The 25,658-nt window shown below is 38.1% G+C and overlaps 1 protein-coding gene across 1 annotated transcript in view; it reads right to left on the bottom strand.

The window, feature by feature from the left end:
- The window catches only part of LOC140240952 (neural proliferation differentiation and control protein 1-like), a 118,016-nt gene that overhangs the window by 76,743 nt on the left and 15,615 nt on the right, over positions 1 to 25,658 (bottom strand). Inside the window, exon 2 of the mRNA XM_072320724.1 lies at positions 14,740 to 14,880. Coding sequence (XP_072176825.1) covers positions 14,740 to 14,880 — 141 coding nt within the window. The remainder of the gene's footprint in view (positions 1 to 14,739; positions 14,881 to 25,658) is intronic.

Raw genomic sequence — 25,658 nt, forward strand, 5'->3', positions numbered from 1 at the left:
AAAAAAAGACAAGTAGCTTTACAGCCTCAAGGATGTTCTCAACAAGACGTTACAGCTGGTTAAGGTGACATGGAACTAATTACATGAAGGTCAAAGTTCCACGCAAGCTATCACACATTCTGCAGATGTTGGCTTTCTTTATTTATAAGCAGTTCCCGTCTACTGATTTTGTGTTGTTGACGAACACATACTATGTTTACATCTACATTAGATAGCATCTGCATTTATACCAGAAGACCATTTTATTTACAGCACAATTGCAGTGACAAAATATGATGATCCTGAACCTGCTGATTTTTTTTCCCTGTGGAGAGGGAGAGTAGTTGAAAAGTCCTGCTAATGATGTTTTTTCTTTGCACATTGAATGTTAGTGCAATTCAGGAGTTCTTGAGAAAACAGTCTTTCACATTCTTCAATAACTGTTAAATAATTGCTCCTGTTAACAAATTTTTTAAACCATAAAACAGTCCCTTTTCTTTCCATAAAGCACCTATTTTGGGAGTAGATTGATAGTGTAGAAAGATGTCTCATCATACAAACTGTAATTATCTTTCACAACTTATGATTAAACATCGACTCTCTGGCTGAAATATATGTAGACCCACCTGATAGCGTTGTAAAGGTTAAAATCACTATGATCATTTATAAATCAAAAACAGAAGAAGAAGTGACGAGCTAGCATATTGCAGGTGTATATTAGTCCAGAAGCTTCTTCAAGTGGTTCTTTCTTCTTCCTGTCTTTTCTATTCACATATGAAGTCATCCTGAGTTCTTTCACTGACAGGTGAACTTGGTCATTAGATTTCAAATTGGACTTTCTACATGGATGATTAAAAAAAGCACCACTCCAAGCTTCAGTAGGAAGCCAGCTAGGCCACTACCACTCAAACATACACATCTCGCGCGTGAGAGTTTTGATTGTCGGTGACTACAAATTGACCAGGAATTATTATCAGCTCGTTGAGTGGTGCTGACAGGCACAGATAAAGGGCCCGTGCATACAGCCATCCCAGGCAATTTATTGTTCAGATCCATCCGGATTCAGATAGCAGGAATTTGCACACAGATGGTGACATAATACTTGGCATAACTAGTTATGAGCTCGAAAATAGGGCAGTGGGTTGAGTGTTTGAATTCCAGAATGTGCTCTGGGTTTCTGCACTCAACAGTGTGTAATCTTTCTTGAGAGACAAACACTGAATTGGATTTGAAAGTTTTTTCTCCTTAATAACAACAACAACAATAAAAACATTAGCAGAAAAAAAAATAAAAATGTTAATTCTTATTGCATCATACATAAACCTTGCATTTTATTTTTTGCATTTGTGCACTGATTCATGGTGGTTATTTTCATGCTTGGGAGTCTACATCAGCATTTCATCCAAGGTATTTCTGGAACTTTCTTCTCCTTCTTCTTCTTCTTCTTCTTCTCCTCCCCCTCCTTCTTCTCCTTCTTATTTCTCTTCATCTAATCTGGGCCGTTAGGAGGTTCTGTACACTTTACTGATCATGAACAGTCTGATATTTCACATTTTCACACAACAAAAATATCCCTTTGTCCATTTACATGTTTCTATTACAGTTGGCTGGAGGGTTTTGTCCCCCTGGACAAACACCATGCACGAATGATATTCATACTTTGTAGTTGAATTTTATTAGGTGCAGTTGTCCAAACAATCTATGATCATATCTACTGGAGATATTGAAAAACAAATTGCTTTGAGACATTGTATGTCTCAAGTGTCAGTGCAAACAAGAATATACTCAGCATATGCCAGCATTCAGCAATTATTCACTATGGATAATACAGAGCTGCAATTCAACCTACAGCTGTACATGTACCTCATCTTCAGCATATTTCTATTTCAAAAGCATTCGTCATAAATTTTCTTGCTGTTGAGTAACTTAAGAATATTGCACTGGTGTTTTATTATTTTATATTCGCGAGCACATGAGTTTGTTTGTTGTTTTAATTTTGTGCAAACATCAATCATACCATCTAACCTGCTGCACTGTACTACAGCATGATAGTTCCCCTTAGTCAAGATTCAGCAATTAATAGTTATCGGACAAAAAAAAAAAACTGACAGGATTAAGAGTTGGTGACTGAAAGAAAAATCTGATGTGTTTAGCATGTTTGAAGGTTGTACAAATCCAGAAATTTTTCATGGTTGAAGAATGAAGTCTCTTGGTATTGTGTATGGCATCTTAGGGTAACACATCTCAGAGCATTCAAAAAAGAAATGAAAAAATGACCTTCATGTCACTCAAGAATGTATACTCTTCTTTTTCTACTGAGAATAACAGTGGACTTCCTTTGGGGTCAGAATAAATTCACAGGAAATGTAAATGTTTTCCCTTCCATCATACAGAAAGTTCCAGTTTCATTACTCTGAGGAAAGGTCTGAATTAAGTACCATTTCTTTTTCTTTCTTTCTTTTTGTGGGGAAGGGGGGTTGGTAATGTTTCTCCATTTCATACTAGCCATCAGAATGCAGAAGTATTCAGTTTGGAACTCAATTAGATGTCAGTGATTATGGCCTTAATAAAAAATGAAGTACTGTCAAGAATTACGAGAGCGCTCATACGATGGATGCAATTAAAGTGCATGCTATATTCTAAGTACATCAATGTTTCATATAATCAGAGTCAGAGCACAGGTACAGTATGGATATCGGTACAGCTCTTTTATTTGACACCCAAGGATTCTAGCATATCATACAACAGGTTAGTCACAAATGAGATTTAATCTCAATGTAACTCGAACTATTGATAGAAAATATGACATTCCTGGACACAAAAATGCAGCAAATAGCTCGATACTCTCTGATCAACACTTTGTATATACTACATATTCCACATCTACTGGATGGAGGTAGCACAATTTCTGCAAAGGTCTGCACTACAAAGGGGGAAATGTTGGTGGCGAGCGTACCATATGGTTGTTACATCATCATTCAAGCGCGGGAGAAAATCAAATCATGGCACTCCGAAACCTGGAACGTCACAAAAAAAAACAACCAAAACAACAACCCACAAACACAAACATACCAGTCTGCACGCACTCACAGCACACACAAAAACCAACCAGCGGCCGACAATTTTTGTACTACACTCTTACCAATGCTCTGGCGCACACACACACACACACACACACACACACACATCTAAAGACCCACTTGTCCCCTTGCCATCCCATTATTCTTTGGATGCGGTAAATCTTTTTCAATATCACAATCTCGCTCGTCCTCCGCTCCACACGTCTATTCTTAGCCAGCTCTCGTGATGACGAAGGAGAGAGAGATGGGGAAAAAAAAAAGAAGCTCTCCCATAAGGCAGGGCTATCATTTGGTGTGTGGAGGTGAAAGCATGCTAGTCACAGCAAAAACTGACAGAAAGGTCAAAAGTGTCCTGCCCTGTAGGATGTCATACCATGCTGTATTGTTTTCCTTAGACATGAGTCATTTGGAAAGATGGCAAAGATTGAATTATTGCTTCCCTTATAAGTAGGATGAGTCTTCAACATCCACTACCAAGGTGGACCTTCTCATGAATGTAATGTTTTATTCAAGAACCTTTATGGGGAAAGACAGAAAGGGGCTCATTATGTTATGTGTCACCACCAGAATTCTACATTAATATCAAGCAGATAATTCCAAGAATCAACCACTGACAAAAAAAAAAAAATGGCATTCCTTCTGATTAAAAAACACAGTGATGGTATTCCTCCGAATGTAGGTTCAGTGTATTCCATAATCTTCTACTACTCTGGTTGCAGAATAACGATTTCAAAAAAATGAATCAGGTTACAACTCTACATTTCTCCATTGCTGCTTTCAGCATAAGATATGAACATATGTTTGAAAATATATAAAGTCACAGAATTTGTAGAGTCCATCCCTAACTGGCAGTACTGGTGGTTACTTAGATCACATGATGCATTTATGATTATTATGCACGCATACCTCAGTTCCTTAGTGTGAGTGTTTGTCAGTCAAGTTGGGTGTCTTACATTGTATTCCACACCATCAGTTATTGATTCAGAAATATGCGATGCACAATTTATTTCATGTGACAGCGCACAGGGCTGAACGCAAGGGTGGTAGAGTGGTAATGGGGTGGTGGGGTGGGGTGGGGTGGGGACGGCTGTCGGGGCCCAGAGGGAGGGGGTAGGGTGAAGAGACTTAGGTGGACGATGCTCTCTAGCGTACAGTATGCTGTTTTGAGAGTGACGCAAGTCCGCCCGGCAGAATGCCTGCGTCAGCAAACCCTTGCCTAGAGCGGCGGGGGAAAAAAAAAACATTTCTGTGCGTATGGCCAGTTCTTCCCGTCTCTTGACTTATAAAACAACCTGTACCAAAACCCACCATATGGCACCAACTTGTGAGGGGGAAAAGAGATATGTTCCTCAATTCAGGAAGGAAATGGAAATTTTATTTTCATAGAGAAGAGAGTAATGCAATTCCAGTGTTCAAATTAAACTGAAATGAGAATACTGTGCATATATTGCTTTCTTTTTTATGAAACTGCAGCCACACCAAAATTGAATTCATCAACGTCAGCTGCCAATGGTAAGATACACTGTATATTTGTTTTTTGAAATGCTTTCAACTCACAACTTTTAACAAAATTTGAGTAAACAAAACTCCTTTGTTTCTTTTCATTCCCTAAAAAAGTACCTCATGAGTGTGATTAAAATGGACTGAAGTCAAGCTGCAGTATTGTTGAAAAATGACTTGCAATAACAGAAAGCTTTCTGCTACTGTATCATAATCAAACAATTTCCTTTTCATCTAACTTCGTTTATGATACTTGGGGTGTCACAACGAAATTCTAATAACATGTACATACACAAACACAAACACCATATTATCAACTTCCTTCTCATTTCAATTCCTTCAGAACTACTTGGAGATATCACAACAAAATTCTGCTGACATACACAAACACAAACACCATATCATCTACACATAAACTCTGAGCAATTTACTTTTACCTATAAACATTACCTATCATTTTACCTCTAAACATTACCTATAATTTTGACATGACATGTATTAGTGCTTAGATTCCCAGTTAGGTTGACTTTGTCACTTTCATATTCACAATAAAACATAACATATCCTATGAGAAGAATTAAAACCACCTTGCTACTAACGTCATATATAATCTACACTGAATCTGGTATTTGCAGGTTTTTCCTGGGTTTGCGGGGTGAAGGCAATTTAGAAATTACATCATTAAGGATATTGCTCTGCTTGTACAAAAACCCTGGTGCAGTCATAGCCCCATTCCCACTCCCTCCCCCCTTTTTTTAAAGGCTTCTTGAGAAGTTAGTGTGTGCTTCATAGTGCATATTTCTTTTTATTATGAGGTCTGGGACAATTAACAAAGAATAACCACCATTTCCTATGGATGAATGAAATAGAAATTATTACAACATATTCTTATTAACATCCAAGGGTGCTTTTTTTTTATTGAAATAAAGCATTTTTTTTCTAATCAAAGGGATATTTTTTTGTGTGAGTTACAGCTAGAAAAAAAAAAAAAACAGCAGTAAGCATTTTTCATGACCAAGTCTACACTGCTCACAAGTCACATGACATCTTCTGTCACAGACAATAACAGGACAGTGAAGTACTGACTTTATTTCTATTTCATGATTTTCCATCATCAAGTTCAAGCTTCAAAGGTTTGAGAATGCTAAATTTAGGTATGAGGACACATTATGCTCCCTGAGAGCTACTTGTGATCTTCTAATTGAGTTCGGCAGCCAATTATGGCCGCACAATTAGATCATGGATCGCACTTGTTTCAAGCAGTAAGTGCTCCCGCGCACGTACCGTACGAACCGTGAGGCAGAAGCCAGCCCTACAAAATTCCTGGCAAAGATCACTTTACCCTTACAGATAAATTACATACGTACAATGTACACCTGCGGCCTTCATTTTATATGGTTTGCTTTTGACATCCACATAGTTGGCCCGAGGCTTGCCTGGAATAGCAAAACATATGCAATCATATTCTACGCACTGATATGCATACAATAGGAGTGTGATAACTGGAAAGCTCATCATTTAGTGTAGGTACACGAGTAAAAAGATAAACTATTTCATGTGAATGCATTATAAACTGGTCCATTTAAAAAAAAAAAAACAACCAATCAAACATAACATTGTAATACATCCATTATGAACACCAATATACATATCCATTAAGCTGAGCGGAACTCCAATTCCCTCTCATACACAAATTCTACGACAAATTTTCTTCGCTACCTTAGTCCCAGACATAGATTTTGTACATCTTCTTTACAAAGAGGTACATCATCAATACCTCCCAATCCGCGCTGATCTATGCAAATGGAATTCCCACCTCTGCCATCCTACACCTCACAAAATGATCGCCATGGAGAGGATGCCCTCTTTTTTCCCTCGTCTTGCCCTTTTGTTTCTTTAAATCCTGTGATGCGTGCCACTCTTCTAATCTGGTTACACGCAAGCCATACACCTGTCAGAACTGGTCAAGCAGATGCCATTTTCTCCTCCACAGTGGAAATTGAGGTGAACGTCTTTTTCCTCTTTAATTTCTTTCTTACTCTGTTTTTTCTCTCCTTCTTCCTCCTCCCTTGTTGGGGCTTGGTATATTTACTTGAGGTATCCCACTCAGGTATAGTGAGAACCTCCCATCACCCTCGCCCGCAACGACCCCGCAGTAGCTTGTGTACACTGGCCCTCGACACCTAGGGGGGAGGCTAGATTTGATTACCGCCACCGACTCTCCAAGATGGAGATCTGGTTATGCGTGACATGAATGTGAAAATCCGGTGGAAGGCCGGGGGTGCCATCTTTCAACCTCCAGCCACCGGAGGAGAGGCGCTCCGCCCTCCCAAGCAATGCGCAAATTTTGTTTTAATTCTCTTCTTATTTCTAACAGGGATCAATCTTCAGCACATGCCAGACTACTAGTGAACACTTTTTAAATCAAATATATTATATTTATGTATAGGTTTGTTGCAGTATCTCCTACTAAATTAAAAATGTAGATATGGAAAGGGATTTTATGCCATGTCTTCTGAACCTGATATAAAGATAAGTCACCACAATTTATAGTTATTCCTATCAGAACATTCACCTATGTATAGTACACATGTACATTGTACATGACATGCTACACATGCCCTAATAGGTTAGATACCTAACAATTCCTACTTTAAACAATTCACACATTAAAAAAAAAAGATAATAATTTCTATGGCATTTCATAGTCCCCAGTTGCTCCTTTCCAAAAGAAAAAAAAAAAAAACACAACACTGTAAACTAAGTGACTGTTATGTGCAATGGACAATATGGCCTAAAATTTCAGGAAACAAAGTTCTTTTTTTTAAATATTAAGTTGCTTTTCCCTTGCAGACATTTCTTGATATTCAGGTTCCACATGGCTCTATACTGAATACATGTCATTCGTACATAAAATGTCAGATAAAGGGCAAAACGCCTTGGTAGAATTCTTTGCTCGCTCCGCAGGGAGAAGGAGGGAAAGGGATGGATTTGACGGCTCATAAAAACTTCTTGATGATTTGCATGTTGACATAAATGGTGAGGATGCACTCTCCCACAAATCAGACCAACACTATCTCCAGTCACGCACTGAACAGTGTTGAAAGGCTGGTTACGGAAATGTCAGACGAGGGGAAAAAATGATCAGCTGGGAATGACATCATCATGGCAACATAGGAGGATGCATGGAAATAAAAGACGGAAGGGATGATAATAAAGAGTACATGTACATTGTAGCAAAGATGGGGACCCTTGTGAATATCCTCGAAGTTGTCTCATATATTAATTTAACACTTCATGTGTTGTAATGGTAAACAACTTTAATGATGTGATTTTGTATGTGTGTGTGTGTGTGTTGGGGGGGGGGGGTGGGGGCAGCATTAGTCAACGGTGAGCAAGCGTGTCCGGGTTAAACATTTATGGGTTTCAAGATGTACAATCATGAATGCCTTGGTGAGGCTGCATATATGTGGAAATAGCTACCCGAATTTGGTGATCATCGATGAAAAATAGTGTTAATTAATTTGCACTTGCTATACCATGTAGCTTTGTCTAGTGATTTGTATTTATTAGATTTTAGTGAGAATGGCTTACTGTTGCTCATTCCAAAGGGTCAGTTTGACAGTGTGTAAGTCTAGCTGTAAGAGATTCATATTTTAATTCTCAACATTGCACAGTCTATCTTTCACTTTAATAACTAAGATCTACATGATTGTACTGTATGTCCCAAAAGAAATTGCATCGGGACCCTTTGCAATGGTAACTTTAGAAATAGTGAATCAATGCACATGCAATTTTAGGGTGTGAAACTATAATTTATTACTCACATCTCACTGAAAACCCCTTCTGATATGCTTCAGTGGTCAAAGAGAAATTAGGTGTTTTGTAGAACATGTCCGGAATCCCTTCCCTCCAAGTTCTGTCCATTATGTTCACATTAATGCCATTCCAAGAGCATCCAAGTAATTTGGAAGAATCAGACTCATGACATGCTTTACAAAGATCCACATTTCTCTGTGACCACTTAGCCAAATTGAATGGGGTTTTCTGCGAAATATAGCTATGATGTGGTATTTTAACCCGTATCGGGCCAACGCAAGTGTGTAAACAAACACCCAAGTGGCCCAGCACCATACGCGCAAACACGCCGACAAACAGACAACTCTCCAAACAATCGCTCTTCATTGGCAAGCAATGAAAAAAACATAAACAAGTTACATATCATTTGAAAGAAGAAGAAAAACTCTTTAATATGATAATACATGCTGCCGTTCAATGCATAGTATAGTCCTAGTGCTTAGCGGAAATGAATGACGTCATTCATATGTCATTTTATTCACTACGGGATATTCCGTATGTGGCCCCTGCAGCGTTCGGAAGAACTATGGAATATCCCGTAGATGGCCCGATACGGGTTAAGACTCTGAAGTGGCATTCAGACAGTTTAATCATACTGGAAGTTTTCAGTGCAAAAATCTGGTTGTATCTTCTTCTTTTTTTTTCTTTTTTTTTTTTTGGGGGGGGGGGGGACATACTGTATAGTCACACATACTGTACTTCTGTGTATTGCTGATTGTTTTGTGTGTGACACACTTTCATATAGCATACAGTGGTAAACTGCATGCTGAACTGACATCGTCTGTTACTGTTAAGAAAAAAGAAGAAATGCTGGCATTTGCAGGTTAAAAATGACTGTCAAGCAGTCACAATGACCACTGAAACAAGTGCTGTCGATAAAACATCAGAGATTTCTTGCAAGGTTGACAGGACTCTTGTGTGGGACTAATGGAAGCCATAGAAACAAAACAAAAAGAATCTTTCTCTCTTGTCCACTGAGGGAGTGCTGCACAGCAACTCTTTTTTCTATGCACCTTGTGCGTCCTCAGCAGCTCATTTGAGCTCATTTTTGGCGACTCCCGTTGCCTCGTATGTGCGACTCCTCCAAGATCACTCTTGAGATTGGTAAGGAGCTTGTACTGCCGCTGGCACTGAGTAGAGGAGTTTTGTACAAGCGTTGCACACATGCACATTGTCTGAAACCCCTGCGGAAGTGCATACACATTGTAGTGTGTGCTGATTCTGAGGTGACAGCTTTCTATGTTATGATGGCAGTCTCTCAAGTTACTTCAGGAAATGTCTTTCTTTCCCCAAAAATTATATATGAAGACGGAAATTTTGCACAAAGCAATTCTTCATCATATTTACACTCGGATATCATGTGCAATTCTTTAATGCAATAATAACCAAATTAAGATAAAACCAATTCACATATTCTCATGTGCACTGTCATACATGTAAAATTGCCAATTTAAGGAGCATTCTCTTTACACAAATCATTCCATCATTCCCACCAAAAAAAAAAAAAAAAAAAAAATCACCAGCAACTTCACATCTGAGGCTGTACACTTGCACACAAAGACATTTTTATATGAAGCCAATGATGGTACATGTACGTCTTTCTTTAAACAAGCATGCAACATATATTCTTTAGGAATATGTGTACTTTAAAACAGTTAATTTAAATGCATGTAGGCTTATTGGTGTTTTAATGTAAATAATAGGGCCTCATCCATATCAAGCTCTGCTTTTGATGATGGTCCTATGTATTGACAGTATGCATTACCAGGTTGCTTTAAATCTATATGTATAAGGGAAGATGTTGTTATGAAATTGACAATTCCTGTATTGACCTGCATGTTTTACTTTTTGTTTTGTTTTTTGGCATACCAGGTACTCTGTATCAATTTGTATTGATTTGTCATTGTACTTGGAGAAAGATAATGCAGGAAATACAATTACATGTAAATCAAACCAAACCAACCCAAACGGTGGCTAAATTCTTTACAATCTGACAACTGCACTCAAAAACAAAAATGTGATCTGGCAGGAATTGGCCAACAAGTTACTATCCCCCCTCTACTCCTCATGAATTGATTATGTCCAACCTACAATAGGTGCATTTATTATGTCTAAACTAGTATTCAAAAGGCTACAGGGCGTTCACACAAGTGGCTTCTGTCGGCAATCTGAAAGGTTTCTCATCATCCAACGGGGAGTTTATTAGATGCAGTGACCTCTCCTACTGGCGAGGTATTTATTATTAGCCATGCAAACAGGAAATGCAGCCATTTTGCGGTGGACACGGTGCGACACGAGGTCGGTCGGACGCCTCTCAGCCAGGAGAGTCACGTTCGGGGGAAGAACGGCGTTCTTTTGATGTGAGCGTGAGCCATGCAGAAGGCCATTCATGAATGAAGTAAGACATCATAGGAGGAAAACAGAGGACAGTCTGACACACATTGTTTCCTTCTCTCATCATCAACTGATTTCCTTGACTTGTTTTCTAAAATTTACCTTGTACATCACCATCTACAAGGCTTGGAATTAAGTATGTTCAGGCAATAGATGAATTTCCTTTGCAGCCTATAGGATGTTGTAGGGTTTTTTGTCATACATTGTGACAGATGTTATTGATGATTGATCTAAATGCATGGATATCACATAGATGGGTATAAAAAGACATCAAGAAGTGGAGCTACAGTCTGTAATTGAAAAGGCTCAACACTACATACATATATATATATATATATATATATATATATTTTTTTTTTTTTTTTTTTTTTTGGGGGGGGGACACCATATTCACCTGCATCTTTAATAGAGTACAGCACCTAGACATTAGGAGAGGACTGACTTTGTACCCATAAGGAATACCCTATGCTACATCAGATGAAAACTTTTCAGATGCATCTTCCGGCATGAAGAGGAATGGAGGTTAATGTTTCTGCTTGAACTGAGCAGATTTAACCTCTGTGCATTCATGCATCCACAGCAGATTAGAGGTCAACTTCATTATTCTAGACTCACTTTGTTCGTCCCAAGTGACGGCAATGATCTTCTGATCAGGCCTTCCAAAAATGGTGCGCTACTTTCAGTGTCAAAATATGTGTCACTTAATGGGATCTTTTTAATGAAATGTAACTAAAGTGATGTGGAAGGTAGACACACATTTTTCCCAGTCACTGTCAAGGAGATGTTTTCAAGAGGAAGAAAATCATCAGATGTTTACTACTGTCCCACATTGTGTGTGATTGTACTCTCATTCAAGAACATATTCTGAATCTGCACATTGCTTTCAGCTGCAGACAAAGGCTAGAACTGTGAAATTATCCTCAAAATTGATATTGCAGCAATGGCTTTACGAGTTCCATCATGCTCTCAAGTTCTGTAGTCATACAATCTGCTGCAGCTATATCTAATCATTCTAATATCTATAGTAAATCAGGCAGCTGGCAAATACATTGACAGATTAATAGGTAGATATCAAAGGACTCTATTAAGCATCTGCACTATTTTGCGCAATATTTTTCCATTTGCGCACATCTGTATTCTGACCAACTGTGAAATGAAATTCCGTCTTCAGACATAGATACGCACTTACGTACGTAGTAAAAGTATAACTTTAAGCTCAAGGTTCCTGACTTCCTTTACTCTTACTGAGGTTTATTTGCCTGTTGACAAATCCAACAGCGTGCTTTTTTCAGCGACTAGTACAGGCATCTAGAAACTATATGTAGTTCCCACAAAATAGAGATAACCTAGATCATCTCTTAACCCTAGTGTGTAACCATGACCTTCTTGTTGGAGTGAGGCACAGTTTCACACCTGAATGGGCTGGCTAACTTACAGTGTATCACTGGAGGAATTATTTGTCCCTTTTTCAACAAAGAGATATTATTGTATTCACCAAGTAGCTTGACCGCCAGTGGACCATGTGCATTACATATGGCCAAACTATACAATTCAACTAATGCTTGTCATTTGAAAAAACTAGCCAAATTTGTCAGAATTATTATGTTTCAGTTTTCTTCAATACCAAAGAAGAAAGACAGTATTTTTGTAGAAAGTAAAGTAGATGTGAATGTTTGTACACGTAGTGGTAGAGTAGTTAAACGTCCTTTACATCTTGTTTTGTAAACATATTTATTTATATCTGTTATTTTCACACGTACATGTACATTATCACTTATATTTTTGTATTCATATATTGTAAATATGTTTGTACTCTCATACCCCGAGAGAGGGTCGATAGAGTCAATAAAATCTTACAAATCTTACAAATCTGACCAAAAAATGGCAGTGACAAACTACAGTTTAACAGAAGTGCCTGAGCATAATATAAAGAGTTTTGTAATCACACTTTGATGCACAATCAGAAAAGAATACACTTTACCTCAAAGATTCATTTCTCTGGTTCAGCAGATACAGACTGTATGCTCTGCACTGGCTACAATGTAATACATTCATATCTTCACCAGATAAAATGTTAAGAGAAAAAAAAATTGTGTTTCATTATGTAGTATCCATCAATGCATTATTCACAAGAAGCTGATTTAATAAAAAGCTTCCCTTGTAAATATCAAGCAAGGAATAGTTCATACACATTGCAACAATATTTGGGGGGGGGGGGGGTTTGTGTGTGTGTTATGGATTTGTGGTGTATACACTGAAGTGCGTGATTTCATATAGCTGATGATTGTATGAAAGCAAGTTATTGGAAGCCCAACAAATATTATTCATAGATATTACAATATTCTTAAGACTATGAAATACCAATGACTGTGGCAAACTGACGTCATTGAATGAGCATCTACCTGTACATGTTAAGTCTTGTTTGCTTCTACACTGTTTCCCTTTCAAAGATACAATTTGTAAACATCTTTTCTTCATCGCAGAGAATATTGGTTGTGTCTCCTAGTCCCATCTTGTCTCTCCACTCTCTATTTTGTTTGTCTGTTTGTCTGTCTCTGGATTTCTTTGTCTCTCTAGTGAGAGATGCATCCCAGTGGGTATGTTATCCAAAAAAAAAAGTTATAATATACCAGTGGGAATGTGTCTCAAATACTCACTTAAATCACCTCCATCCAACAAAGATGCATACACATGCCAACACATACACATAAACACACACAAAATGTAGATCAACACAGAAAAGTGAAAACAAAGAGACATTGCCTTGAATAAGTGAATATCAATCCCTACAGTATTTGCTCTTGAGCAAAGGGCAATAAAACACATCTTCAAGAGGTTGACAGTGAGTTGGGCTGTGATGGCCGCTGAATGAAAGCTGATCATTGAAAGTTGTCACATGGTGCGTTGTAATGAAGGTTAATCAAGTTTGATAAAGAAACCACACACCAATCATTTTGAAATATGGATGAAGATGGCAATGATGTCATCGATGACATCATCCTTACCTCACCCACTCTCATCATTTTAAAGCACTGATCCCATCACCTTGCACAATGTTTGCTTCTGGAAAGTCTTTTTTCACAAAGAAAAAAAAAATGTCTTCATTTAACAATTCTGTTTTGGTCTGCACACAGTCAGACGTTCCCTGTGTTCAGCAATATGTGCATATGTATTGCATTGCACGGCTCTCCTGGTTAATTCAATATCTTTTTGTTTGTATGCAATACACATATATATGAATATATCTATAAAATATGTGCCCCTGGCCTAAACCAATACAGATTTGTGTGCCATCGAGATTTGTCTGCCCTAGTCTTGTAAAAAGAGATGTTTGGTGTATGCAATGTCAGGAAACATGACTCGTAACTTTCTCATTTTGTGAAGGTCAGGATTTTCGGTGATGCAGCATCAAATCCAATAAATGGTTCACATTGCAGACAGCAAACTCTACAAACTTTCTACCGGTAGACAACCTTGAGAGCTTTTCCAAACATTTTGCTACATCAACTTCTGGCAAATATAACATGTTCCATTGATGAAGAAAATATCTGGCAGCTTTTAGATTCTAAGCAGATGACTACTGTAAAACAAGAATTTTTTTGCAGCATGAAATTTGTGCAAATTGGAGCAGACAGCCTTTTCGTGCCATAAAATTTTTGTGAATTGCCACTGACATTCATTTCAACTTTGCAAATCTTGGCTCTAGCAAAATTTGTGAAATTAAAACGCACACAAAAATTTCTGGTCTTACAAAGTGCTGGTAATGTTTGGTGTTATGAAACTGTAAGGGTGGATAAATTCTCAAGCTTCTGGATCGGAGAAGGAGAAATGAAATCCTTAGAAATGGTCATATGTGGTAACAATTAATTAAAACATTTCTGATTTGTTATTTGAATTTGTTATGTGCTTGCATGCTGTGTCTCCTTACCTTTGCATTTGCCATCTTGTAAAGTCGTCAAGGGGTATAAACACTCGCCGCATTTAAAAGAATCCTTTTCGCACGGGAATCTTCCCTGCTCCCTTATGCAGCCTTTGTAGCACTGCTCAAACCAGTACTCGTCAACTGCATCTGGATGGAGAAAAATGGGAAAATGAAAGCAAAATCAAAATGTGAATAATATGCCAATCCCATCAGTTACTGATGTCATATTAAAAATATGTAGAAAAGATTTTCTCTCAATTTTTTTTTTTTTTTATATTGAAAGATCGGTTCATTCAAAGGTATGAAAAATTGCACAATGTACATTTAAATGACCTACCCTTTAGATATTACAAAAAATGGATTGGGTTTCTTTTTTTCTCTTTTTTTTTTTGTAATTGTGGAAAATGGAGAGAATTGTATAAATAAAAACAAAAATGATGTGGTTTTAATGTTTATAAAATTTCAGACAAAAGAGGAAATTCAGTCAATATGAAATGGAAAGGGCCCTATTCTGACAGAGAAATCATTATCCTTGAAATGGATACCCATGAAATTGGCTGAATTATTTGCCAATATATCATATTAAGTGATATGAGCATATATCTAGACTGGTTGGTTGTAAGCAGAGGGGGACAACAGTTAACCAGAGTACTGATCACCCAGGAAAAATAACAAGCATCCATCATATCACATCACTATCACTCGAAACAGGATTTCTGCTGTGAGGGGGCAGATATTATTGGTCATCGTAACATGCAAATGGCTTGTGCCCGCTAATTACAGTACGGTCTGCGCGGACATACATGGTTGATAATGCCAGTGGACACTGCAGACCAATTATGACCGGTAGCAGCTCACGAGTCCTTTGGGGATACAATAACGCCCCGGGGCTCATGCAAGCATGCTATGGCTACTAGACAGAACCACTCACAATGTACCATATACTGCCAATACAGTTAACCTAACCATATAGATTACCTGTAAGGTATCTAGGATTTCTTCACGCAGTGCTACAATCTAAGTGTGGAGAGTAATTCAAACTGCTAATTTATGGTTCTAGGTGAGTGAAGGAATTTTTGTGGTTAAATTTCCTCTATATCTGGAATGCATGCATATCATGGGCATACTCATGAACCAAAAGCCTGTCAAGCATACATTGTATATTGTATATTGTATATTTGTTGGGTTGATATCACCTTAACTGCTCTGTGCACAGGACAGAGTATCCTAATAACCACAGTACTGAGTGACATAATTACTCTTCAAAACAACAACAAAACCACACACACATACACACACACACACACACACACAAAAATGAATCTAGACCACATAAAGATTTACATGGATGATTGATATGGCCTGCTACTTTTAAGTCATCAAAACAAAAAACAAAAAAAATTGATGAAACTGGTAGAGCAGACACAGCCATGTCCCACTGGTCTGCCTTGCTGATGGTTTGAGCTCACGTCTTGATATTACTATGTAAATTCTCACTTTCTACAAACTAATAGGAATACAAGATTGTATGTGGCAAGAAGTGGTTATTGTAGCAGGGTTGACACATGGACACCACCTCAGCCATATATACATGACATGTATATCTTGACAACAAACTGTGTGTTTAAAGGCATTATTTACACTTACATACTTTTATGTACCATTTGCTGATAAAACAAAACCCCCAGATTTAGAGCTTTAAAATAGTTCTAAAATGTGAGTTGGGGATAGAAGGCATTACCAGTGTAAAAATGTCGATCAGTATAATCAATGTTAAGTACTAAAGATAGGAACAATAGTTTCAATGAAATTGTTTCTAGATTAAACCGTCTGCAGCTACAGTTTATTGAGAAAAATATTGAAATCACCTTATATTTTAGGCTTTATAGCAAAATGTTTATATAGCAGGATGTTTTGTGATATAGCTGACCTCACACTTCAATGTGTTAATTCAAACATTTTTCAAATCACTGCTCCCAATGGTAAATATACCATTAAAACGTCTGATATATGTTTTATAATTTTTTTCCTCCTGACTAATAGTACATCAGGTGTCCTTCATGTTTGTCAGTCATCCAGGGACCAGGCAGGCATTACCAAAGAGTTCTAAACTGAGACTGGAAACCTTCAAAAAGGTTTCTTTAAACTCTTTGGTCTTTCCCCTTATAAACATAATCTCTCGACAGGAAAAAACTAGAAATGTCGCTACGGCGACTGGTGTATGCCTCCGCCATAATACATGGTTCTCCTAATAGGTCTATAGTACAATGTCTTGACAATGTGTGATGACAGTTTCACACAATTGGCAAAATATTAAAATGACAGGTTTGCAACAAATGTGCTGAATGTTCACTTTCCTAGAACTAGGTTCAATTGGATGAATGATTAAAACGTCAGAGTGCAGGTATTTGGGGGAACTGATGATTTTCACTTGACTTTTGACCCTTTTACAAGTTTATGCATTGAGTAATTTTCAAGGTATTGAGAAAAAGTATATAATTTCAGTATCAAATGGTAAAATAGCATTATCGAAACCTGGCCTTTGACCTTTGAGCCCACAGTTCCAAAGAGAATCACTGTTAGGTAGAACATGCATAAATATGTAAGTTTCATGACAATACCTTGAGTTATTTTTGAGATATGGAGGAAAAAGTACAATTTAGCACTTTCACTTGACCTTTGACCTTTTGGCAAGAAACTTCCCACAGAATATATATTGGGTTATACATGCATATATCAAGTTTTAAAAAAATCCTTCAGGCATTGCATAAATATAAGGAAAGTAGTTATATTTTGAGGAGTTGACCTTGACCTTTGACCCCTGACCTTTGACCCATGACCCCCAACTTCCCTAGATAATCACTGCCCATCGGTACAAGCATATATACTAAGTTCCATGAAGATACCTTGAACCATTTGCGAGATATGGAGAAAAACATGAAATTTCAATTTTTTTTCACAAAATAACCTGTGACCTTTGACCTTTGACCCTGTGACCCTAAAATCCACACAAAGTATCATCCCCCAAGGATATACCCTCATACCAAGTTTGATGCAAAACCACCACACGGTTCTTGAGATATCGACAAAAACAAAACGGGACGGACGGACGTACGTACGGACGTACAGACGTACGGATGGACGGACGGACGTACGGACGGACGGACGGACGTACGGACGGACGGACGGACGGACGACCCGAAAACATAATGCCTCCGGCCACTTCGTTGGCGGAGGCATAAAAAAGAGCTTAGTATTGCAACACAACACAAAAGAAAAGAAAGGACATTCATTGTGATGTACTCAAGGAACATACCCCATGCTTAAATTTGCATCACAGGAAGGGTTGCCTGGAAATTCTTTGAAAGGAATTCCTTTGACCAATTAAGAGTAAACAAATTCATGAAGGGCTGCAACTTCCAGTAGTATTGAAGGGTTTGATAGTTTGGGTTGAGACCTACAAAGCGTAACTTCAAGTTTCTACCATTTTTTTGTGAGATAATGACAAACTTCTTACGAAATGTGAAAGAGCATACAAGTAATTCCAAGAGGAATTCAACATTTCTTTGATGAAAATTGGTTTTGAAATGGCTGAGATATCCAAAACAGAGCAATCCCACTAAAAGGTGGGACCCACCTTTTATCACCATCACTTCATTTTACCTTGTTTTTGGATGTCTCAGCCATTCCAAAACCAATTTTTATCAAATAAACTTTGAATCCCTCTTAGAATGGTATGCTCTGTACTATTTTATAGGTGGTTTCTTGATATCTCACAAAAAGTTAAAAGCAGAGTCTTCATCTCCACCAATACTATACCATCCCTTTAAAGGTAGGGGATACCTTTTACAGAACTCCCAAATTGCAGCAAAACATTAAATATGAACCTAAGGGGACTTGTTTAGGCCACAGCTTAGAAATTTGGAAGTCAACAGTTATCTACAATTTGAATAATGCACAAAACTCAACTACTCAGTAGTTCTGTGTGTCAGCCACACTTAAGCCTTTTTGTCGCAGTCTTCTGCATTTTTTATCTATAAACACAAATCTAAAAGTATAAGAGCTGATGTAATAACATATAGAGTGTGTGGCAAGAATGTATATAGAAATGTTTGTAAGTCTTGATGAACTTTATTCACAAAATATACATGATGGACACACATGCAGTGCATGGGTCTGCAAAGGTAGCCTAGTAATGTACTGGAATTTACGGTGAGCCCCGAAAAGAATTCAATTCAAAATCTAACGGTCAATAAAAATGTACTAAATATTACCTTCCACTTTCAATACTTTATGGGTGTTTCTAAAATGATATTCTCTTCAACATACCACTGTGTTTATACAACTCTTCATTTAAGGCTTATCCCTAGGGCACTTGCCATTGTTATCACCTTGCTATTGTGTGGCACCATTTCTTTCTCTCCCCCCCCCCTTTTTTTTGTGCTTCAGGGTCAAGATGGACACAGTGGGTAAAGACATCTCTGCAGCCAGATTTCATCAAACAGGATTGGAAACCACAGCAGGACCTCTTGTTTAGGATGTCTAGTATAGTGTAATATCCACTGTACCACAACACTCCCACTGTGGCATGCAATGAATAACCTTCAAGAAACCCACACACGTTCAACTTCAATGAATGTACATGTACATGTATGTCAACAAAGAAGAGCCATAATATGTAACTGTTGAAGCATAATCTTTTGTTAAGATACAGACAATACAAATTATACATCATCACATCCTAAACTACACAGTTGTAGTGCATGACCTAAGAGTACACAAAGTTATCACACATATAGCTAGGATACACAGAGAGTATCAACGTGTGAAATATATTCACCACAAGTTCTCCAGGATGCAGTGTAAACTGCCTCTACGGCACAAAAATATGCATAGCTGTGACAAATTTTAAGGAGATATATCCTGGGCCATGTTCGAGTGCTTAAAAGTAAACCAAAACCAAACCAAACCAAACCATACCATATGATACCTGTACCATGCCAGTATGGGAGCGTTTGAGTGCTATGTGGAGAAAGGTACATTTGTATGTACATTTTGTACCTCATCTGAATATCTTCATACTTCAGTCAGAGCCGTCGCATGTTTTGTAGTAACAGGGTCACGCATCTGGCACGTTTACGCTACATACATGTACTGTACAGGTGTCGCTAACAAAGAAATCAAGTCATTGTATTAACCCGTTGAGGACGTGTCCCGAGTATACTCGGGCAGGTGTCTATGGGAACTGCATGTTGTAGCAAAATCAAACCGTCCTCAACGGGTTAAGACATACTGTAGTGCGTGTTACATGCATTTCTCTCATGCCCGTGCGCTTTTGAAGTGCAGCAGGGAGTGGTCCACTTTTGGCTCAGTATGGTATGGGAGCTTTGGAGCACTCCTCTGGTGTGAGTACGGTATCCAGTACACTGTACACTTTAGGATGCTTGAACGCACCCTAATTTTTTTGACCTAAGACAACCTTGACACCCCTTCACTTGATTGTCATTACTGTTGTTTGTTTACTTAAAAGTTTGTTGGTGAAATATCGGTGACAAATATACACATGGCATACATTGTATATTTCATCAAGCTTATGTATGAAAGAGGGTGATCTTTACAGAATTCCAACAAAAATGAAATATAAAGTCATGAAAAACCAGTAACAAAACTTTTCAGCTTGAAGGATTGTACAGTTTGTGACCTGCCAAAACTGAATGGAACTCCTATAAAAAGGAGGGTGAAAACGTCAATTTATGTCAGACTCTGCCAGTCTGATGGAAGCCAGGATGAACATTACAGAGGAATCATTAAATTACTCAATGATTTTTTGAGACAAGCAAACAATACAAAATTATGACAAACAGAAAAACAGACAGAGAGGAAAACAGTCAGACAGACAGAGCTAGATAATGAAGGAGATTACATGTACTGCAAAAATTCTAAGACTACTGTAAAACGAGGAATGTTCACGTGCATTTTAATTTCGCGAATTTCGTGAGTGCCAACATTTGCAAAATTAAAATCCACGTAAAAGTTCTTGTCTACACTATATGCATTGGATGGCAGTGGCAATTCGCGAAAATTTCATGCTGCGAGAAAGGCTGTCAGCTCCAATTCGCGAAATTTTCATGCCGCAAATATATCGTGTTTTACAGTATTATATACAGCAATGCCATCACGTAATATCTTCCCCTCAACTTTTCATTGACATCATAAATTGTATACTTGAACAGGCATCTTCCTTCTCAAAGAAAATCCATACATGTACATATTTTGTTTCTTTATTTCTACAGTATCATTTTTTGAAATCAATCCCACTATTGTTCTTCAGTTTTGTCTAATGAGATGTCTTTCTGTGCAGTAAACAATGGATCTTGCATGCAAAAAAGGGCATGACTGAAATATAGCATCTCGGCAAATTAGAAATAGTGCAATTTCATTCGAGCGTGAAATAGGTCTATAAAAAAGATCGACACAATGCATTTTTTTTCATCTGTTTGTTGTTGTTTTTTTCTCATTCCAGAGCAGCGTCATAGAATATGGGACACTGAGCTGGGGAAACTCAGCGAGGCGACAGTGATGAGGGTTTCAGCCCCATTCGGGCAGTCATGAATTTCACCGCCACCTTACGCTAGAATGGAAGCAGAATGCACTTCAGAGGAATGGAGCTGACATAAGAGAAGGGAAGTGGTATGAGAGAGAGAGAGAGAGAGAGAGAAAAAAAAAAACTTTGCACTAACCCCTTCAAAGAAATATACACCAATACATGGAATGAGGATAGGGAGTATGAGAATAGAAAGAAATGCCTAGGAAAGTTGTATTTCAAACATGGATCTAGCAAGGAATGCCAGCGAAGACAGAAAAAAAAAAAACAAATAAGAGGGAGATAGATAGAGAGAGAGAGCAGGGGAGAGACTGGTTATTTCCCTGGTAATCTAACGCTCGTTTGCGCAAAGACGGGAGGAAACACGAGAAATTTATAACATGAGAACAGGAAGGGAGGAGGGATGGGACTATACAAAAGGCATTCACCTGGCGAGGAATGTGACCCACGAGAGAGGGAGAGAAATAGAGGGAGAGAGAGAGAGATATTCAGCAAATGCAGTGAATACCAATGTGTGTTCGAGAGGAATGTGATTGGCTTTGAGCTAGTAAATAGGCCCGTTCACACACAAGGGAAAAAGTGCGATTTAAAAATCGATTTTCTTATCGCGATCAAAATTTCGAAATTTTTTCCAGTGTGGACAGAAAAATCTCACTAATTACCGCGATCCTTATCGCGATCCAACTCGCACTATTAGTGCGATTTTTCAGAATAATCGCGATTATTTTGCCAAGCGTCGTGTGTGTGAGCGCGATCGAGATTCGGAAATCGGTATTTTTAGTCCCATCGTTCGTAGCGCGTGCGAAACTCTATTGGGACTGCGGGGTCAGTCTTCGGTCATGCAAGATTCGCGCATGCGCAGTTTGGCCACTGATCGTTCTTTCCTTGCTGCGAAGTGCGATTTTTCCCTGTGTATGAACGGTCGAAAAAAAAAATCGAAATTTGGATCGCGATTGAAATTTCGATTTTCGTTATTTGTGAACGGGCCTAATGTGTTGGGAGAACAGAGATATATACAAGTTGTATGAGATGAGAGAAAAAGTGGGAGAGCAAAGGGAATAGAAGTAGGGGGGAGGTGAAAGGAAGGGAAAAAGTCTTTATCATGATATATCCTAGTCACTCCAATTCACACACAGGGAAAAGAGAGAGTGGGAAGCTGTATGGCTGGTTTCACACCGGTCAAGAAACGTATTGCAATGCTGAAAAAAAGAAGAAGTTATGATTACAATTACAATTAAAATTATCTCTGTATGAACGACCAAGGAAGGCTTCGCGAACTCTGCAATGTTGAATTTCAGAGTGAGGAGAGGAGGTGTGGCCTATTTTCAAATTCCCATCAATCACTCTTGAGCGGTAAGCAATGCACACTTTGACTGCATTGCAAACATTTTAAGAGAGCAGTTTTCCTGCGAACATGGTTGAAAGGTCATTGCAGGCTCTGCCCAAAAAACACAATATTTATGGAAGTCAATCTGTTCACAAGACTGCTTCGTTCTGTAATCCTGGAGAATCATAATTGCAAAACACCCCGAGATCGTCATTTTAATCAAAATTGGAATTACGATTCAAATCACCCATCGTGATTCCAGTTTGCATCATACACGGACAAAATGCCTCATTTGAATCAAGATTCTGGTGATTTGTCATTAGAATCGCTATTCAAATTACGCACTCTCGGTACGTGTGAAAACAGCCTAAAAGTGAACACAGGAAGGAAGGCAGAGGAGAGAGTGGACTTCATACAAAAGGCATGAACCAAGCAAGGATAAAATATGTGAATAGAAGAGGTGAGAATGAGAAACAGGGTAGAGAGAGGGTAAGCAAATCCAGCCACTCTAAAATGGAAGTAAATATCAAAAGGGAGAAAGACAAAAATACTGACAGTCACCTGTAGCATATGCAGCAGAAATAAAGGGTGAGTTCAAGAGCAATATTAAAAAGATGTAGAGCATGTGCAAGATAGAGAAAGGTGTTTAAAGAGAGAGAAAAATAAGATAGGAGAAGAAAAAGCAAGAAGAAGTTGACATACATAGCAACAGTTTCAGGGAAATACACACAAGATAGTCATGAAAAGCAAGCAAGCTAAGAATTCATCACTGTGATGCCAGTGGAAATTCCATTGTAATAAGCAATAAAAAAAATTAAACAAGAGAAAATCTCATAAAGGTGCAAGAAGATATACATCAAGACAGAGGAGCAAATGAAAATTTTCAGGGCAGAATATATTGACTGTGACATCAGAAAAAAGAAAGAGAAGAGACACTGAACTGATCGACAAGACAAGAAAGATGCAGAAAAAAATATGAGACAACAGCTTGGAGAAAATTACCTTCACATTAAAGGTCACCTCTTTGCAACTGCCATGAAATTTTGCATGGTTGAAGAATATCTTATAGAAAAAGAACCTTGCTACAGCTGTATCTCAACATCTTAAAGAAAACTAATGCCACTGAGAATATGCTCCCCTTTTGTCCTCAAAATAATGGTTGATTTTTTTTTTCTGGGGGTCAAAATAAATTTACTGGAATTAATACCTATAATACCTATTTTGCTCAATCTAAAGAAGTTTTCAGTTTTAATGCAAAAACAGTATTCTGCTTCACATCCTGGAACATTTGTCGGATTTTTTGTTTTTGTTTTGCTTTTCTGTTTCATGTACATGTAGTACCACTTTATTTCTCTTCTTTCTACTTTGTGGGTGGGGGGGGGGGCAGGCTTTTAACTCTATTTTTCTCATAATATCCACAGTACTTCATTTATCAGTAATTGGCATTTCAGGTCTCATTGTATGGCACCGGCCAACATACACCTGCCTTTCTGATTTGAAATAAAATGGGCAGCTGCTCATATACTATTCCAATGTATGCTGAGAAAAAGTGGAAACAGCAGCAATAACAAACCAAGCAACTTTTGCCCTGTCTACCCTAATCAAACCCTGTGACGTCAAGTTCTGACATATATTCTCCATCATAAATTGCCACAAACCTCTCTAAAGTTAGGCATACTGTATACTGCCAGTTATTACAATGTTCTGAAGTCAGCAAACAGTGTACAGTTGAATGTGTACAATGCCACTGCACATTGTATAATGTATGATTTACCTAGAAACATCACCTCGGAAAAGAGACATTTGGGATCTCTAAAAGATTCACCAAGACAACATAAAGTTATGTTCATATTATTGTATCACAATTTACTCCCTAAAAGGTGCATTTCAGTTTATAAGTGTACCTCTTATGATATATGTTGTACATGTATAGTGCAGGTTTTTCTAGTACACAAATGCTTGCTTTTTAAAATCCTACAGTATTTGCCTCTTAAACTGAAATGCCTTCATGGGCACAAAGCTGTAATCCATAAAGGCCTTCACAGTTTAATAGACTGAGGGCAGTGCGATGATTCTTAAAAAACTGTTTTGAATGCTACACAACAATTGGAAATATTACGATGGCATGGTTTCAGACACACTGTATTTAACAGTACAATATTGTACATTGTAGCAACATTTAAACTTAAAGCATAAGGTGTAAATGAATGTGCGGAATGTACATGTACAAATTTGTATTTGTGAGAAGGTACAGAATAACTCCAAATACTACTCTCTAGAAGTCATACAGCTACATATGTACATGTCATCGGTTGAGAATGATAAGGGCATTAAGTTGTCACGAAACCCATAGTGTTCGAGACAACTGAACGCCCTTCTTATTCTCAACAGACGATGTAATTATGACACACATTAATCAATCATTCCTGAATACTGAATCTGTATTCAACACTCTTTCCCTATACAAGTGTCTGACAGATACAAGTACATAGTGTACAGTTGTAGCACGCAGGTTGGGATTAGAGGTGCCTACATATACCTGAGAGGACCTGAGGGTACCCAGAGAATGTGTTATCAATACGAGAAAGAGATGAACAATACAACCATAGAACAAATAATATAACCAAGTTGCAGGATTATCCAAACATTTACATTGCACATCCTTCACATGTGTACCCCTAATTCATGTCCGTGTGAAAAATACATGCATGTACATGCTGGTAGCTCAGAGGTACAGTATGTACAATGTATGCCATACGAACAGCCCCTAACAAAAAAGTCCTGTGGTACTCCCTGTGGTACTTGTCGGTACCACACAATGTACCACACACTTGTAATGTTACCACAGGAACTGTGTGGTACTGTACCACAGGCTTGTAGGGTACTCCCTGTAGTACTTGTCAGTACCACACAATGTACCACATAAATAAATGTTACCACAGGAACTGTGTGGTACTGTTTTACAGGCTCATGTGGTACTCCCTATGGTACTGG

Source organism: Diadema setosum, chromosome 17 (genome assembly GCF_964275005.1).
Source record: "Diadema setosum chromosome 17, eeDiaSeto1, whole genome shotgun sequence".
Taxonomy (NCBI): Eukaryota; Metazoa; Echinodermata; class Echinoidea; order Diadematoida; family Diadematidae; genus Diadema; species Diadema setosum.